Raw genomic sequence first — 15,830 nt, forward strand, 5'->3', positions numbered from 1 at the left:
TTTTAACTCAAGTGAACATACGTTGAAACTCAATTTTTCATTCACCTATTATCTATTTCGAACGTATAATATATCGTTGTTTTCGTCTCACTTAGAAGAACCCAAATCTACTTTGACATGACCCAAATCAAAAGTAGATCCACGCACCAATATATTTGTACAACAAAATAGTCAATTAAAATATTATTTTATACTAAAATTTCCAACATAATCTATAGATTGTTGTGTCTTTTAATTTTTGAATGAGTTCTGATCTGCTGATTTTCCCACTAGGTGAAGTTGGGAGGGGAACAAATGATGGCGTTTTTATAACTTAATCACAACAATATACAAGCTTACAATTACCTCTCAAGATTAAACTATTCTTAAATAAATAAGGTATTATATATGCTAATAAATACACTGATTTACATAATACAATGAATAATATTAATTACAAGAGTAAATTACAAATATCTCCTTAAAACATTCGGACTAAATATGTAGCAAATAATGAGAGAGAATTTGTTTTTCTCCAACACTTCCATGGTTTTTTGGTCATATATGAGTCATTCATAAGAAATTTTAAACTAATGTAATGTGTATTCTCTGGAGTTCAATCATTCATTCACTGGAATTCAATGCATCCATGATAGAGAAAAATTAAAATTCAATCACTCACTCATATATTGCCCTGAAGATAATGAGAAAACCAATCTTCTCATTAGTTCTTATCAATCATAAATTGACTTCTCAATATTTTGTCTTCAGTATTAACTCTTAAACTTTCACCAGAATAATTGTTTGAAACGAGCAAATATGCTTTATAAGATTCCTCTGCTCTCTTCTCCAATTCTCTGCATAGGCAAAACAATCTGTTTGTTAATCTTGAATCAATAATAATCCATCTAAAACAAATTGTTAATCTTTTCACTTCTATACGAATATTAAGAGTGTAATATAACTGTGTGTGCAAGTACATACCTAGTAGTGGGTAGCAAGCAGTGATTATATATCTTTGATTTAGGCGGTTAAATTGGACAGTTCCGTTATTATCTGATTTTGGGACATGAAATCAACTGTCAAGCTAGCAAAGAGATTAACTACAAGAAATCAATATAAAATAAAATAAAAATGAGTAAATGTGCTTTTAGTAATAAATAAGTCTAAAGAACTAAATTGAAAATAATTTCAACAAATGAAAAATCTTAGCTTACTCGATGGATAAAACATATTGCATTAGTAAGAACACTTCATGCAATCCAATAGGTAGCAATTGGCAATGTTGAATTTAGTGATTGTTTCACTTCCCTTGAGAATTGCCAATCCTTTAATTTGATAACGTTGAATTCTCCATACTTGACATTGAAATCTCTGCCATCAAAGGTGTGTGCTTCCACCCAAAGTAGCTGCCTTTGATGTTCTGAGAACATCATTATATTGTTAGTTTGTGACAGAAAGTGTGGTTAAGTTGTACAAGTACTAGGATGCTCATAACCCATTTCCTTTATATAGCATATCAAATTGAATAAAGAAGGAATAAATATAATTCCTTGCTTATGAATGTCGTCTAGCTAATTAAAGTAGTATATTATTTTGCTTTCTGCTTTAATTTGTATTCATCGCCTTTATATAAAGTATGAAGTTAAATAAAATAGGAACACACACACAGCAAGGGGATTAGTCATGTCCGACGGTAGAAACCCTACACTACATCCAATATATATATATATATATAGTGAGAACTGTTGCCCATGAGAGAATTAGGAATTCGAATTAATTTGAGCCGTCCTTCTAAAAAGATCTAATGGATCATAAATAATTTTCTTTTTAAAATGTGGTGATATTTTTGTAAATAACTCAAACTTTGAAGTGCAAGTAAGTTACTTTTCACGTTTTGTGCAAATGTGCAATTAATGATAATGTTAGTTGCACTTAATATTGTTGCTGTTATATACTTTATTTTGTTCCTCTATATGATGTTGTTAACAACACCCCGTAGTGTTATTATTACGCTTCAAAGTTCAGGTGCAAGTGTGCAAGTAATATCACTATATAGTGCAACCATTTATACTATAGAATGCAAGTAATTTTCCTTTCACATTCAATGCAATCAATGATAACATTAGGTGCACTTAATATTTTTGCTCGGATGTACTTTATATTGTTGCACTCTATGATGTTGTTAAGTGCACTCCATAGTGTTGTACTTGCGCTCAAAGTTCAAGTGCAAGTATGCAAGTAAAAAGTGCAAATAATATAATTCTAAAGTGCAACATTTTACACTATAGAGCGCAAGCAATTTATGTTTCATATCCAGTGCAATTAATGATAACTTTAGGTACACTTAATATTGTTGCTCGGGTATACTTTATATTGTTGCACTCTATGAGTCTATGATTTTATAAAATGAACCACATAGTGTTATTAGTGGCACTTTAATCGAGTGTATTTCATCATATTGTTGCAACTCTATGATGTTTTTAATTTGTTTATACTCCATAGTTTTATTACTTGCACTTTAAAGTTTGAGTTATTTAAAAAAAATGTGATCCATTAGATCTTTTACAGATAAACGGTTCTAATTGGTTTCTAATTTTCTCATGCAGTTCTCATTTGATTCATATATATAAAGACATGATCAAATGAGAACATAGTCATTTTGTAAAATGTTAGGACTGATCTTAGTCGTTCATTAATATTCGTTAATGGTTGAGGGTTTAGTAAAAAATAATATGGTGTCAATTTTATAATTATTGAAAAGTTTTAAAATCAATGATTATTTTATAATTATTGCAAGGAAAAATTTCACTTTTCGTCCCTAAGTGTTGGTCGTGTTCACTTTTCGCCCCTAAGTTATAATTATCACGTTTTGAAAATTGAGGGAAAACGTTTACACCACTAATAATTCAGGTGTGACATTGATAATTGACATATTTATGAGCACCATAAATTACAATTTTTCCTATATAGTAATTTTCTGCAAGTAAGTTCAGATATTCTTTGTCGATGGGAAACTTTTTTCACTGATATTTTGTTTTCCATAGAAAATTAATAGGACAATTTTATCCTCTAGAACTTTCTTTATTATTATTATTGTTGTTGATGTGTAGAGGTATATTGGTCTTTTACACTCATTATTCCTAACAATTTCAAATTCAACCAAACAATATAATCAATATTCGTAGTAATTTGTTTTTCCACCAATCAAACAATGTAATTAATTTTATTGGTAATTTTTTTCCATCAAATTTTAATTTTATTCCTTCACAAATATTTTTCTCTAACCAAACCCTCCCTAAATTTTATCAAACACTAGCGTTGTTTGTGGGGAAGGGGGTGGACCGGTGGAGTGAATCATAAGATTGTCTACTGCATCGACCAGTACAAGTAAAAGTAAAAGAAACGCACAACCAAGTTACTTTACAAAAGAATTGGGAAATTAAATTAAAGTAATAATTGCATACCTTTTCTTCATACTTCGAATTTACTCAAAGTATAACAAAAAACATTATTAGTTGAAACAAATTGAATATGGGAAAGATAGAACTTTTTTTTTTTTTTTTTGAAAATAAAAAAGATAGAAGTTGTTAGTTCTAGTTCTCTCTCTCTTCTTCTTGTTTTTAGAAGATACTAATTATCAATATGTAGAATTCTCATTTGCAAAGGAAATCCTTTGAATTGGTCTCCCCTGACGATATTATTTGAAGTGGAATTGTACGGAAGCTCATATTCATTTTTTAAATGTGGGATTAAGGTTTTTACAAATCCTTCCAACTCCATTTTTCCTAACTATAATTTGATAATCAATTTCTAATTTACTCGTTATGAGCGTAAAATATTAAATATATGAAATTAAACTTTTCATCATTTAGGATAACACGAAGTCACTTTAACCCAACTCAAATTAGAAGTAGACCCTACTGAAAATTATACCACAAAATGAGCATAATTCAACATTTCAAATTAATGTTAATCACAAATGTGAAGTTTGTATTGAGGCAAAATTAACTAAAACTATTTATTGTTTTAAATCAATTGAAATACATATAGAACAACTTGAATTAATCAATAGCTATGTATGTGATTATAAATCAATACACATGAGATGTGGTAATAAATTTTTTATTACCTTTATCGATGATGACACCCATTATTGCTACGTGTATTTGCTTAATTAAAATCAAAAGTGAAGTCGTTTATAAATTCATATATTCTCTATAAGAATGAATTGGAAACAACCTTAATAGAAAAATTTAAAAAGTTAGAAGTAATAAAGGTGGTGAGTATTGATGTAGGATTTTTTTTTACGGTGAGTACGGGTCATATGTTAGCTTTCTGAGATTGGGGGTTATGGCACGTAGTATACTAGTATGCAATTACAAACAACTAGTCACAAGTCTTAGGAAATTAACAAGAAGCTAAGCAATATCAAACAAGATGGACTAAACACATATAAACAAAAGATGAACACGAAACAAGGAAATATGACTTAAGCTAGCGAGCATTATCTTCTAGATGCATAACACAACCTAAGAATTGGGGAAAAATCACACAACCAACGAATTGAGAGGATGGAAGTAGGAATCCTAGTCTATACATACGCTACTCTCGTGATCAATAAACAAGATTAGAACAAAAAATTGTCCCACTCTCGTGATACATCAACCCCAAGTTACGTTCTACAAGCACACAAAGCCTCAAAGCCCCCCAATTTCTCTTATTTTCATAGAGAGAAATTGGGTTTATGCAAGGAGTAGCTTGGAATCTTGATCAACTCTTGTTGTAGCAAAATATTCCTCCAAAATCATGCTAATGAATGTTATAAACCAAACATTAACAAGATACAAACACAAATCCTTCATAAACTAACTCAAGAACCCTAGGTATTGGGCAAAAATCCCCTTTATGCAATAATCAAGAATATAACATCAAGATAGAAAATGAAACCCTAACTCTAATCCGTAAACTAATTACACACACATATTAAACATAAATATCACCAAAACAGAAGAATAAAGCATAAATAGCATAAAGAAAAGAGATAGAAAGAAATAAGAACTTATCTACTACGGAGTAATGCAAGAACAATTTCGAAATGTTGGAATCCAAGTTTCAAATCCTTAATTAGAAGCATCTAAAATGTTAAAGAACCTAAATCTAAGCTATACTTGTGGGCACGGGTAGAGGCAAGGGCGTGCCTGCCTATACTTGTGCCTACAGGGTTCTGTGCAGTATGTCTATCTTCTAGGCTATTTTTCACCCCTGAAAATTTTGAATTGGTGTTTATGATCTGCGACAAAGTTTTAGCCCTTCAAGTTGGCTTTCCCATGGCGCAAAACTCACTTGATTTGGACATTCCTACGCTGAGGTATCATCAATTTACTAACACGTCGACGTGCTGAGCAGAAAATGCAACTTCATGCCATTTTGCTTCACTTTCGTCTTAGCTTTCTCAAAATGACCAAGACCATTGAAAAAGCCACTTTTTGGATCTCTTGAAAGTGTTTTAGCCATCTCCTTAGGCTTAATTTGGATCCCCTGAGAACACACCCCTAGGAGAAAACTAAGAATAAATCTCAGCTTTACATTATCTGTAAATTAAAATTCAACGGATCTGGTCAGATTTTTTAAAAAGGACGCGGTGGCTGCTTTTCATAATTATCATCAACTTCACCATGCAAACTTTAACACTTAAATATACAATCTTTAACAACTAAATATACAAATCTGGTAAATTTTATAAAATCAATGAAAAAGTAATTTTAAAAAATAGGGAGGGATCTCAACCATTGATTAAATTCAGATCAACTGCTTAGAATGAGTGAAATTTGAAAAAAAAAAAGAAGTGTGTCGTCTATTTGGTAAACTTATTTAAGTTAATATTTTTTTTTACTTGGAGTACACATTTTCCTTCTTCAAGTGCATAATTTCTCTTCTTCAAGTACACAATTTCCTTCTTCCAATGCACATTGTAATGTATATAAATATATTTTTACTTCAAGTACATAATTCCCATTCTTCGGGTGCACGCACATTTTTCTTCTTCAAGTGCATAATTTCTCTTCTTAAGTACATAATTTCCGTTCTTCGAGTGCATATTTTTCTTCTTCATGTGCATAATTTCTCTTCTTCAAGTGCGCAATTTCCTTCTTCCAGTGCACATTGTAATGTATATAAATATATTTTTACTTCAAGTACATAATTTTCATTCTTCGTGTCCACATTTTTCTTCTTCAAGTGCACATTGTAATGTATATAAATACGGAGTAAATATATTTTTACTTCAAGTACATAATTTCTCTTCTTCGAGTGCACATTTTTCTTCTTCAAGTGCACATTTTCCTTCTTCTAGTGTACATTGTAATGTATATAAAGAACTACAACTTTGTTGAAGACTATAAAAGCTAATTCAAATGTTTCAAGGGTGAAAAATAGTCGAAAAGTTCGACAAGCTGTGTAGGAAGACAACTCCGTCTGGTAGGGATGACAACGGGGCGGGGCGGGGCGGGGAGTATACTCCTCGTCCCCGTCCCCGTCCCCGGCGGGGATTTGAAAATAGTCCCCATCCCTAACCCTGCTGAAAATTAGGGGAGACGAAAAATTCCCGTCTCTAATTAATTTTTAGTCAGAAACTTAATTCTTATTTAAAAGAATTTATATATATATAAAGTAATTTCACTGTACTGCCACGGCTTTACAGTGGAATTACTAAGCTTAGTAATAAGCTTACTAAGCTTAGGAATTATAAGCTTACTAAGCTTAGGAATTATAAGCTTAGTAATTCCACTGTAATGCCGTGGCAGTACAGTGGAATTACTTTTGTGTATATATATATATATATATATATATATATATATATATATATATATATATATATTTTTAATGTTTTTTAATTATAATGATTCGGGGACGGAGTGGGGCGGGGAGGGGTATTCCCGGCCCCGTCCCCGATCTCCGATTCCCGAAATTTTTTCCTATTCCCGTTCTCGTTGGAGACAGTGACGAGGCACATTGTCATCCCTACCGTCTGGTGGGTACGCGTATAGGCACGCTCGTGCCTCTACTCGTGCCAACAATCCAGTAGGGCTTGTTTCCTGGGCACGGTTTGGCCGTGGATGTTCTCGTGCCCATGCCCATCCTCTGCAACACTTTTCTAAGACTTTTTTGCTTTGTTTTAAGGAATCCCCCCTCCCCCTCCTCCTCCCCCTCCCCCCAAAACACACCTTTCATTTCCCTTTCTTTTTCTAGTTAGGGTTAGCTCCAGAATAGCTTAGAATAAATTATTAGTTTCTCTCAATTTCAAAGCTCAAGAGCATTGCATATATTGGATTTCAAAGCTTTAATAGAGAAGTTCTTCTTACTCATCTCTCTATTTGCTTTCCATTTATGTTTTTAATGACTTCTTTAATATTGTGTATCTATTGTTATATTATGAGTACCTAAGTGTTTTGGGACTAGGATTTAGTTTGATTTCTTGCTATTGATGCCTATATAAGTTATATTGCATAAAACGGATTATTTGAGTGTTCTAAGATTTGTTATGTGAGTTGAGATTGTTGTGAAATTGTGTATAATTTTTGGATCCCAATTATATGTTTTATTTGGGGTGTGTTTGTTGCTACGAGAGTAAAGCTTGTACACTAGCGAACCATGCATTCACACACTTTACGCCAAATACAAGAGTATTTTGGATGTTAAGGAGAATTTATGCCTTGTGTTCTTCTTTGGGCAACATTGGGTTGAATTGCCACGAAAATAGAATTTAAGGTGAGGTTGCAAGTCCAAAGAGCTACGAGAGTAGTATCACACAAACCAATGTTTGCAAATTCTCTTTAACCATGTTTGGAGGATCTACCATATATATATCTCCAAGTTCAAGATGCCTTAAATGTTTTAGCTCCCAAATTTTGGATGGCAAGTGAAGACTGAAGAGTAGGTGCTCCAAGTGATGATTATTGATCAATGCTAGAAACAATAAGTGTTTGCAAAGTTAAATTAGTTGATGCTACATCATCAAGACTATCAAACCATTGTGATAACGATATATATCTTTAAAAAAAAAAACAAATCATCTAAGGGCAATGTCACTCTTTTGAGAATTACATATTGCCTAAATTCTAAGATTCTTAGATGTTTGAAAAGTAAAAACCTTTCGAAATATCCCTGAAAGAAGAAAACAATCGTTATACACTGCACCATGGTGCACATAGCAATGTGTACCACGTACTTAAACGACGTCGTTTCGATGTTAGTGGACGCGGACGCGAATGACTACTGGAAATTCATTATCTATAATACACATAATCATTATCTAGAATACACAGAACGTTTGTCTAGAATACACAGAATATTTGCCTAGAATACACAAAATATTGACACAAAATACACAGATGTTAGTAGACGCGGACGCGAATGACTCCAACGAATTCATTATCTATAATACACATAATCATTATCTAGAATACACAGAACGTTTGCCTAGAATACACAGAATGTTTGCCCAGAATACATAGAATATTGACACAAAATACACAGAACTCATCTTCCTAACATTCGAATGCACATACACATCACAACTTATGTTAATAACATGAATACACAGAATATTGACACAAAATACACAGAACCATCCTCCTAAACATTCGAATGCGCAAACACATCACAACATGTATTACTAACATGAATACACAGAACGGTTGTCTCGAATACACAGAACGATTGCCTAGAATACACAGAATGATTGCCTGGAATACACAGAATATTAACATAAATACAGAGATCGGCCGAAACGGGAAACGTGATTTCCAAAAAAACGGACGATTAGTTTACCATGCTCAAAACGACGTCGTTTACGTACGTGGTGCACATTGCTATGTGCACCGTGGTGCATGGTATAATTTGCCGAAGAAAAGGGAGCGATGGACAATTGAACTAAACAACACATGATAGTCCAAATTATATGAGCATAAACTTAACCAGCGACACGAATTTACAAATATGTCTAATGATCACCAAATACACTGTTAAGTATTTGCTGCACATAAAAGACCCTCTTTATGAGCTTCTTGTATGTAATTTTTTCCTCCGTCACTCCAAAAAAAAAATAAGTCTCGTTGACTTTTGGTATTTCCATGCCCATATATGTAACCATTAAACGTAAAATAAAAACTAAATCACATTACAGGAAGGACTAACTAATTGGATTGATTGCAGGCTTTTAACGTCCCTATCGATGTCCAAATGCATTCTAGTGGTTTGTGCAAACTCGAGTTCACTACATAAATCGAGGTATAACTTAATCAAGATACACATTCAAAACAAGTAGATATCCATTATTAATGGCATTGAATTCATCATTTGATATTTTGATGCATCCTTTGAAGCTGAATATGGCAGCTAACTCTTGATATCAAGAGTCCGTTTATGTTGTTCTCTCAACTATGAGGACAGCAGACGCTTCTCTTCTTCCTCCAGCCTTTTCAACCATGTCAATCCAAGATCACATCCTGCTCCTACAGCCATTTCAAACTGCTCCCTAGCCAGTTCAACCGGGTTAAGCTCGTCCTCTTCCACGTACTTTCTTAACACTCTCTTCGAAGGCCTTTTTGTATGAAATTTCGTTACTGCTTCTGGAACTTTGGCCCCTGCAACGCCCATTCCACAGTGGAGGATATGATTAGACAATCTCGACTTTTGAACGAAATACAAGTGATGATGACAAAGAAGGTACAATTAACTAGCTCTATGACTGCAATGAAAACAAGCGAGATTCGGTTGCCCTCTTGTGTTAGCATTACTGTAATGGATGGTGTAACTAAAGGCGAACTTCAGAAACGATGGGAATAAAGATTGGAATGGGTGAGAACAGTACGCTTGTAGACTAATCGCAAAAGGGCATAGTTTCTACCTTGAAGAAGAAGGGATCCGTATGCTATAGCAGCTCCAGGATGACCCTACAGAGATTAAAAATATTAGTGGTGACAACTCACCAACTTGTGAAAGTTTGAGTTCAATAAATGAGGGAATGAAATGTTTTATACCTTTTGTGACGCTCTATGGAAACACCATATTGCTGAATCAACGTCTTTCTTTACACAATCCCCAGTCAGAAATACAGCACCTAGAAGGTATAGTGCACCTGAATGCAACTGAAACTCGCTGTTTTAGCAATTTGAGGGCAGACACAGAGAAATAATGGTGCATACTCGTTGCTTATTGAATTATACCTGATCAGCTGCCTTCTCTATATAGTAAAATGCTTGCTGATCTGATTGAACATAATCGTTCTGCCAAATTGTTGAAAGTTCTTAAAAATACAACGTCGAAATATAATACCATTACATATGCACAATGAGTGAAATAACTTTACTTTAAATCCCCAAAACAGGAACCCAGGCCCAAGCTATAAAGGAATAACTATAGCTGAAATTGTGTCAAGTAATTGTAATTCAATTAGGGGGTGTCAAATGTCAAAGCATGAACATAGAATTTGAATATAAATTTTTTTCGTCAACAGTGTACCCCCATGGAGCACCTTTCTCCCATGCATAGAAACCATATAAGCAAAGTTGCATGAATACCTTGGTCTTTAAAAGCAATTTCCTAGAGATTTTGAGCTTGCATTAGGAGAACATACTGTTAAGAATCTGAATGGCCATTAACTTGGGTCAATATTTTGATGCTTATGAGAGAACATGTTTGAAATTTTGGGACAGCAGAACTAACAGATAAAATTCCAAGTACACCATCAAGTAACAAGAGAAAGTAGAGATAATGGGCCCTGTGACTGGTTTTAATTCCCCAAGTTAGACAAGTGACCAGTCTATATCTTGAAGATCCCCAGATCATGTCTTACATAATCCAGTTCTCATCTTTCAAATGATAGTATTTGTAACATGGATAAGAGGATAAGATAAGCATAGGTGGCTAGGTGCATGACAGGCATTTGGAAAACTAGGAACATTATGAAATCTCACCAATGCTACTTGAAAAGAACTTGACACACACAAATTAACTGAACTGAACCAAATGGATTATATTCATTATCCATGACAAAATAAAAACATCACCCCAATGAAAGAAAGTTAACCTCAACTCTCAAACGGCGACCTAATTCATACTGAGCATCTGGATCACCCATCTCCGCAGCTTCAACTAACAAAGCAACACCGCTATTATGACAAAGGAAAATGAAGAAATATTAATTTTAAGTTTATCAGCAAGTTGAATAATAAGAAGCCTGCAGGTTTTTCTGCATGCCAATTAACATTCAAATTAGGTAGACACAGATTATGCAATAGAAAATATGTTTTATGTTTACAAGGTGAACAGATAAACTTCTTACATGGCTTTACAAGCACCAGGGGTATAGTACTTGAGATGCACTTTTGACAGCCAATATCTGGCTTGGGTATTCGAGTTGTCTGCCTCCAAAGCCAATTCAAATTTCTCCTTTGCATCCTAATGAAAATCCACCATATCTAAATATTATTTACATGCCCAGAGAGTCAGACCATAGAATATTAAAAAACACTCCAGACTAAAGCTTACACTTAGGAGAGGAAAGAGCCGTTTGTCCCTTAGCTCACAATAATCCATCACTCTATCAACTTCCTTCAGAGCATTCCACCCTTTTGCTATGAACTCCGCTGCCTCCTTGTTTCTGTTGTGCACCCCCCTCTAGGAAAGCAATATAATTAACAATTAACAATATTAGTAAAGATGCATACACCGAAGATAAGGTTCAAGGCACAACATTACCTGTGGAATAAACTGGAAAAGATTATAGCCATGGTTTCTAAAAGCAGCCTTCACAAGATATGATTTCAACATTTTCATCTGACAGATAAGTGCAAGAAAACATGAAGTGATAATGTCACAAAAGAGTATAAGGGAAACAGTGAAAGAATATTGGTCACTGAATGTATCAGTCACCAAACAAACACCAAAACATCAGCTTCATTATACTAATTACATTTTTTGCAAAGGCAACATCTAATAGAATCCAAAGTGCATTAAGTCTACATTGTTTGTTTGCTCTTCATTATCAAAAACTCATCCCCCTTTTCATGCATATCAGTTTTGCATTATGATTATTACAACAATTAGAATAGCATGCCATCTGATACTTTGATTAGTCAACAAAGTTTTGAACTTATGGGTGCACAACACAATCCATGTAGTAGAAAAAAACGTGTAAAAGCTAAAAGCTTCAAACTTAGAAACCCATTGCCCCCCGCACCAACCTCCAGAAAAAAAATAAATAAACAAAAATCATCTGAGTTCAGGCACTTAGTTCAGATATATTCTTTTTCCACATATATATAGAAATTGAATCAAATAATTAAAAAAAAAAAAAATCAATCAAACAGAAAACACAGACTGGATTAGTGCCCAAAATTAACTCTATAAAAGCACTTGTTAGTTGCCCATATACTTTTTCAGGGTAGCAATTTGTATAAAATAATAGCACAACCAGCCATAGTAAAAATCAGAAAAGAAAATCAAGAATTTTTAGAATACTATTCAAATTAAGCACCAACATCCACTGGAAATCTGGAACGCAGTAAAAAAAAAAACTCATGGAAATGAAGCCTCTCTTTGAGACAATAACTCAAACACTTGGTGTGAAGTCCAAATGACAGGAACGAAACAAAAACAGACCGCAAACTTTTCAACGTTAAATATAATCATTTATCATCACACTACACTCACTTTTAAAAACTTCTTTTTTAATTTAACAATTTTCAGTATGGAACTTTGAGATTACCTCTTCGGCGTCTGCAGAATGATGAAAAATTGAAGCTCGGCTGTAACACCCCGAGGAAACGGAAGAAAAAACAAGAGGCGGAAGAAGATTAGAATCAGTAGAAGCGGTAATAATCAAAATGGCGCCGTTTCACTCCTTGAACTGTTAAGTTTGTTGCTGAGTTGTTATTAGATATTTCCCTTCTTAGTATAAATACGAAATAGAGATTGTAATGGGGATTATGTTATACAATTGTTATTTCTTCCTCTCAATTCTCTCTGCAATTTTCTTCTTCCTCCTGCAAACTCTGATCTTCTTCTTCTTCTGTTCTGTTCTTCCCGATTTTGTTCCCTGGTTCGTTTCCCAACAAAGAATGTAAATGCAAGATCTATTATGAAAGGATTCGACTGTACGAGCAACTGCGGGGATAGCTCAGTTGGGAGAGCGTCAGACTGAAGATCTGAAGGTCGCGTGTTCGATCCACGCTCACCGCATAATTGTTCTGAGCTTTTCCCCAGAAATATTAGGTAAGAAATTTATTTAAAAAAAAACATTTGTAGATGAATTTTACATTCCAAATAAATTACACATTGTGATAAACGGCATTTGTAATAGAGCTACAATGTTCTCTTCTTTTTTTTTTTTTTTTTTTTTTTTTTTTACTACTGATTCTGTTACAATTTAGTATGTTCATAGCTACTTTCTCAACCTACTGAAGCACAAATAGTCAACAGTTGCCTCTACTGAGGCTCGAACCCACTGCCATCATCCATGTGGGAGTATTAATCGGGACACCGGGAACTACAATGTTCTTTAGAATCACTACAAACTAAAATTTTTAGTCCATATTGTGAACTACTAACTCTAGACACGTCTACATATAATTGACCATGGTTAAATATCAGTTTCTTTAAGCTTGAAAGGACTTGAAATATAAGAATAGGTACACATACATACATACATATATATAGGAGGGCGTTCAGGTAAGAATCAATTATCCATGAAATAACTGAGAACTAATTGCAGTCATCCACGTGCTCAGATCTAACAATCAGAAACACTATTTTTTTATTAAAAAAACGCGGTGACATGTTCGTAAATAATTAAATTTTGAAATACAAGTAAATTGTGTTAAAAGTGCAAGTAACAATTTCATATAGTGCACCTAAGTGCAAGTAAAATGTATTAAAAGTGCAACAAATAATGTACACTGAGCATCGATATTAAGTGCACCCAACGTTATTATTAGTTGCACCAAACATTATCATTAAGTGCACCAATGTTAAAAACGTAAATTACTTGCACTATTAAGTGAAAATGGTCGCACTTTTAAGTGATTTTATTTGCACTTTTTTTACTTGCATGCTTGCACCAATTACTTGCACTTTTAACACATGTTATTTGCATCAAAGTTTGAGTTATTTACGAAAATGTCACCGTGTCTTTTTTTTTTTAATTATTTACATCTGATCCATTAAATCTAGACACGTGAACGACTACGATTAGTTCACAGTTCTTTCTTAAGCATTGGCTCTTACCTTACCGGCCATATATATATATATATATATATTCTAAAGTGCACAACAGGAACTCTTTTGGTTACTTCAATTTTCTATTACCTGTTTTAAGCTTTTTTGTTTATCAATTTTCATTCTCTATTTTTTTTATTAGGTTTAGAAAACTTGTTTACTTACCTTCATTTTTGAATTTATTTTTTAAACCAACATTAAAAAATTAACACAATTTCAATTTGGAGTGATTTTTAGATCTTATATTTAAAATATTGTTTGATACGTTTAGTTTAAATAGAATAGTTTTGACCAATAAATATAAAAAATTTAACATTCGATATGTGAATCAAATTAATTTTTAGATATAACATAATTAAATATATCTAAAATCTATAGCCTATTGAGCTCAACTAAAATTTAGTTTATATAATATAAATAATTTTTGGCCTAATATTTAAAAAATATATATATATGTTTTGTTTGAGTGAAACATATATAAAATTGTTACTTTCAAGTTTAACACGTGAAATTTTAATATGCAATATGATATCTAAGACCAAACTTATGTATGTTAGGATATAAATTAAAATAACTAAAATTATTTGAACAAATAATCTATTGAGTTCAACCAAAATATAAAAATAGATTTAGATTTTGAGTTTTAATTATAATAATGTCTAACTTTAAGCGTAAACAAATAAGTTACATTTATATAAGTAAATCAGAGTGGAAAGGATAAAAAAAATGGTGATAAGTAAAAAGAAGCTAATAATAATGTAGTAATAGTAATGGATGAATATATAAGTAGATATATAATTTGAGGATGTGGTAAGAATGTTGTTATAGTATGATAATTGATAGGTGCGTAATTGTTTTACTTTTAATTTCTTACTTAGAGTGGGCTTTGATGATGTTAATTAACATGATTGAGTTTTGATTAGGAAGTGATTATCTAATCTAGACTCAAGGGGTTAATTAACCTTACTTCACCTTTATGACAATGGAAGTATGAGATGTCAACACTGAGGTGTTTGATGAAATGCTTTTTAGACACTATTGAGTTATGGGAATGTCCTTAATTAAGTCCTCTAAGTGTGTGGAATGATTTTAAGAAAGGCTTTCCCTCGGTTAAAAGGCATCCGTCATCAAGTCAATTGACTTTTTCTCTTGTTCTCGGTTCAGTCACGTTGCGTAGACCTAATCCAAGTTCCTATATCTACATCTACAAATTTAATAAGAGTCAATAAAGTTAGGCTCCTAACGGTAACTAAAAAATGTTGGTGTAATTGTTTGATGAAATGAATGGTTCAGATTATTTTTATTTTAGTACTTTTTATTTATTTTCCTATTTTATCCTCTATTATATCATTTACTTTTCTTAAATATCCTTGCAACTCCGTCAGTGTAAACTTTAGTAACGCAATATTCCGTTAACTATTTATTATTCTTAACTTATTAAATTTCATAAGGAAGGTCTTAGGTCCGAACATCATCCCAATCAAAGTTGACATAATTGTTTTATTATCAAAGGGAAGGGGGGAAACCCAGTACATCAATCCACATTATCAATTTGCCTCCAGAACGAGGTA

The 15,830-nt window shown here is 32.9% G+C and overlaps 1 protein-coding gene, 1 long non-coding RNA gene and 1 other non-coding gene across 4 annotated transcripts; 1 reads left to right on the top strand and 2 right to left on the bottom strand.

Moving 5' to 3' along the window:
* Positions 1-372: 372 nt before the first annotated feature.
* Positions 373-1,410, bottom strand: LOC116017820. 2 transcript variants are annotated; one of them, XR_004097972.1, is made up of 3 exons: positions 1,197-1,410; positions 964-1,066; positions 373-836 (listed from the first exon to the last, which is right to left on the bottom strand). It is a non-coding gene; the product is annotated as an uncharacterized LOC116017820 (long non-coding RNA). The 2 variants fall into 2 exon arrangements; XR_004097973.1 differs by having other exon boundaries at positions 964-1,082.
* Positions 1,411-9,095: 7,685 nt separating this feature from the next.
* LOC116015393 lies at positions 9,096-13,094 on the bottom strand. Its single transcript, XM_031255442.1, has 9 exons — positions 12,752-13,094; positions 11,743-11,820; positions 11,533-11,661; positions 11,327-11,442; positions 11,072-11,153; positions 10,209-10,268; positions 10,023-10,130; positions 9,890-9,935; positions 9,096-9,626 (listed from the first exon to the last, which is right to left on the bottom strand). The coding sequence occupies exons 2-9, from the start codon at positions 11,818-11,820 to the stop codon at positions 9,421-9,423; spliced, it is 825 nt and encodes a 274-aa protein (XP_031111302.1). The 5' UTR covers positions 12,752-13,094; the 3' UTR covers positions 9,096-9,420.
* A 57-nt stretch (positions 13,095-13,151) lies between these two features.
* On the top strand, positions 13,152-13,224 carry TRNAF-GAA. The gene has a single exon. It is a non-coding gene; the product is annotated as a tRNA-Phe (tRNA).
* Positions 13,225-15,830: the final 2,606 nt, after the last annotated feature.

Source organism: Ipomoea triloba, chromosome 4 (assembly GCF_003576645.1).
Source record: "Ipomoea triloba cultivar NCNSP0323 chromosome 4, ASM357664v1".
Taxonomy (NCBI): Eukaryota; Viridiplantae; Streptophyta; class Magnoliopsida; order Solanales; family Convolvulaceae; genus Ipomoea; species Ipomoea triloba.

What these genes read in the sequence shown, in the direction of transcription:
- LOC116015393 (XM_031255442.1), bottom strand. Translation starts at nt 11,820, where the DNA reads ATGAAAATGTTGAAATCATATCTTGTGAAGGCTGCTTTTAGAAACCAT. An exon ending in TAGAGAAGGCAGCTGATCAG is followed by an intron (nt 10,131 to 10,208) that starts GTATAATTCAAT and finishes AGCGAGTTTCAG; the next exon opens with TTGCATTCAGGTGCACTATA. An exon ending in TCCATAGAGCGTCACAAAAG is followed by an intron (nt 9,936 to 10,022) that starts GTATAAAACATT and finishes TAATCTCTGTAG; the next exon opens with GGTCATCCTGGAGCTGCTAT.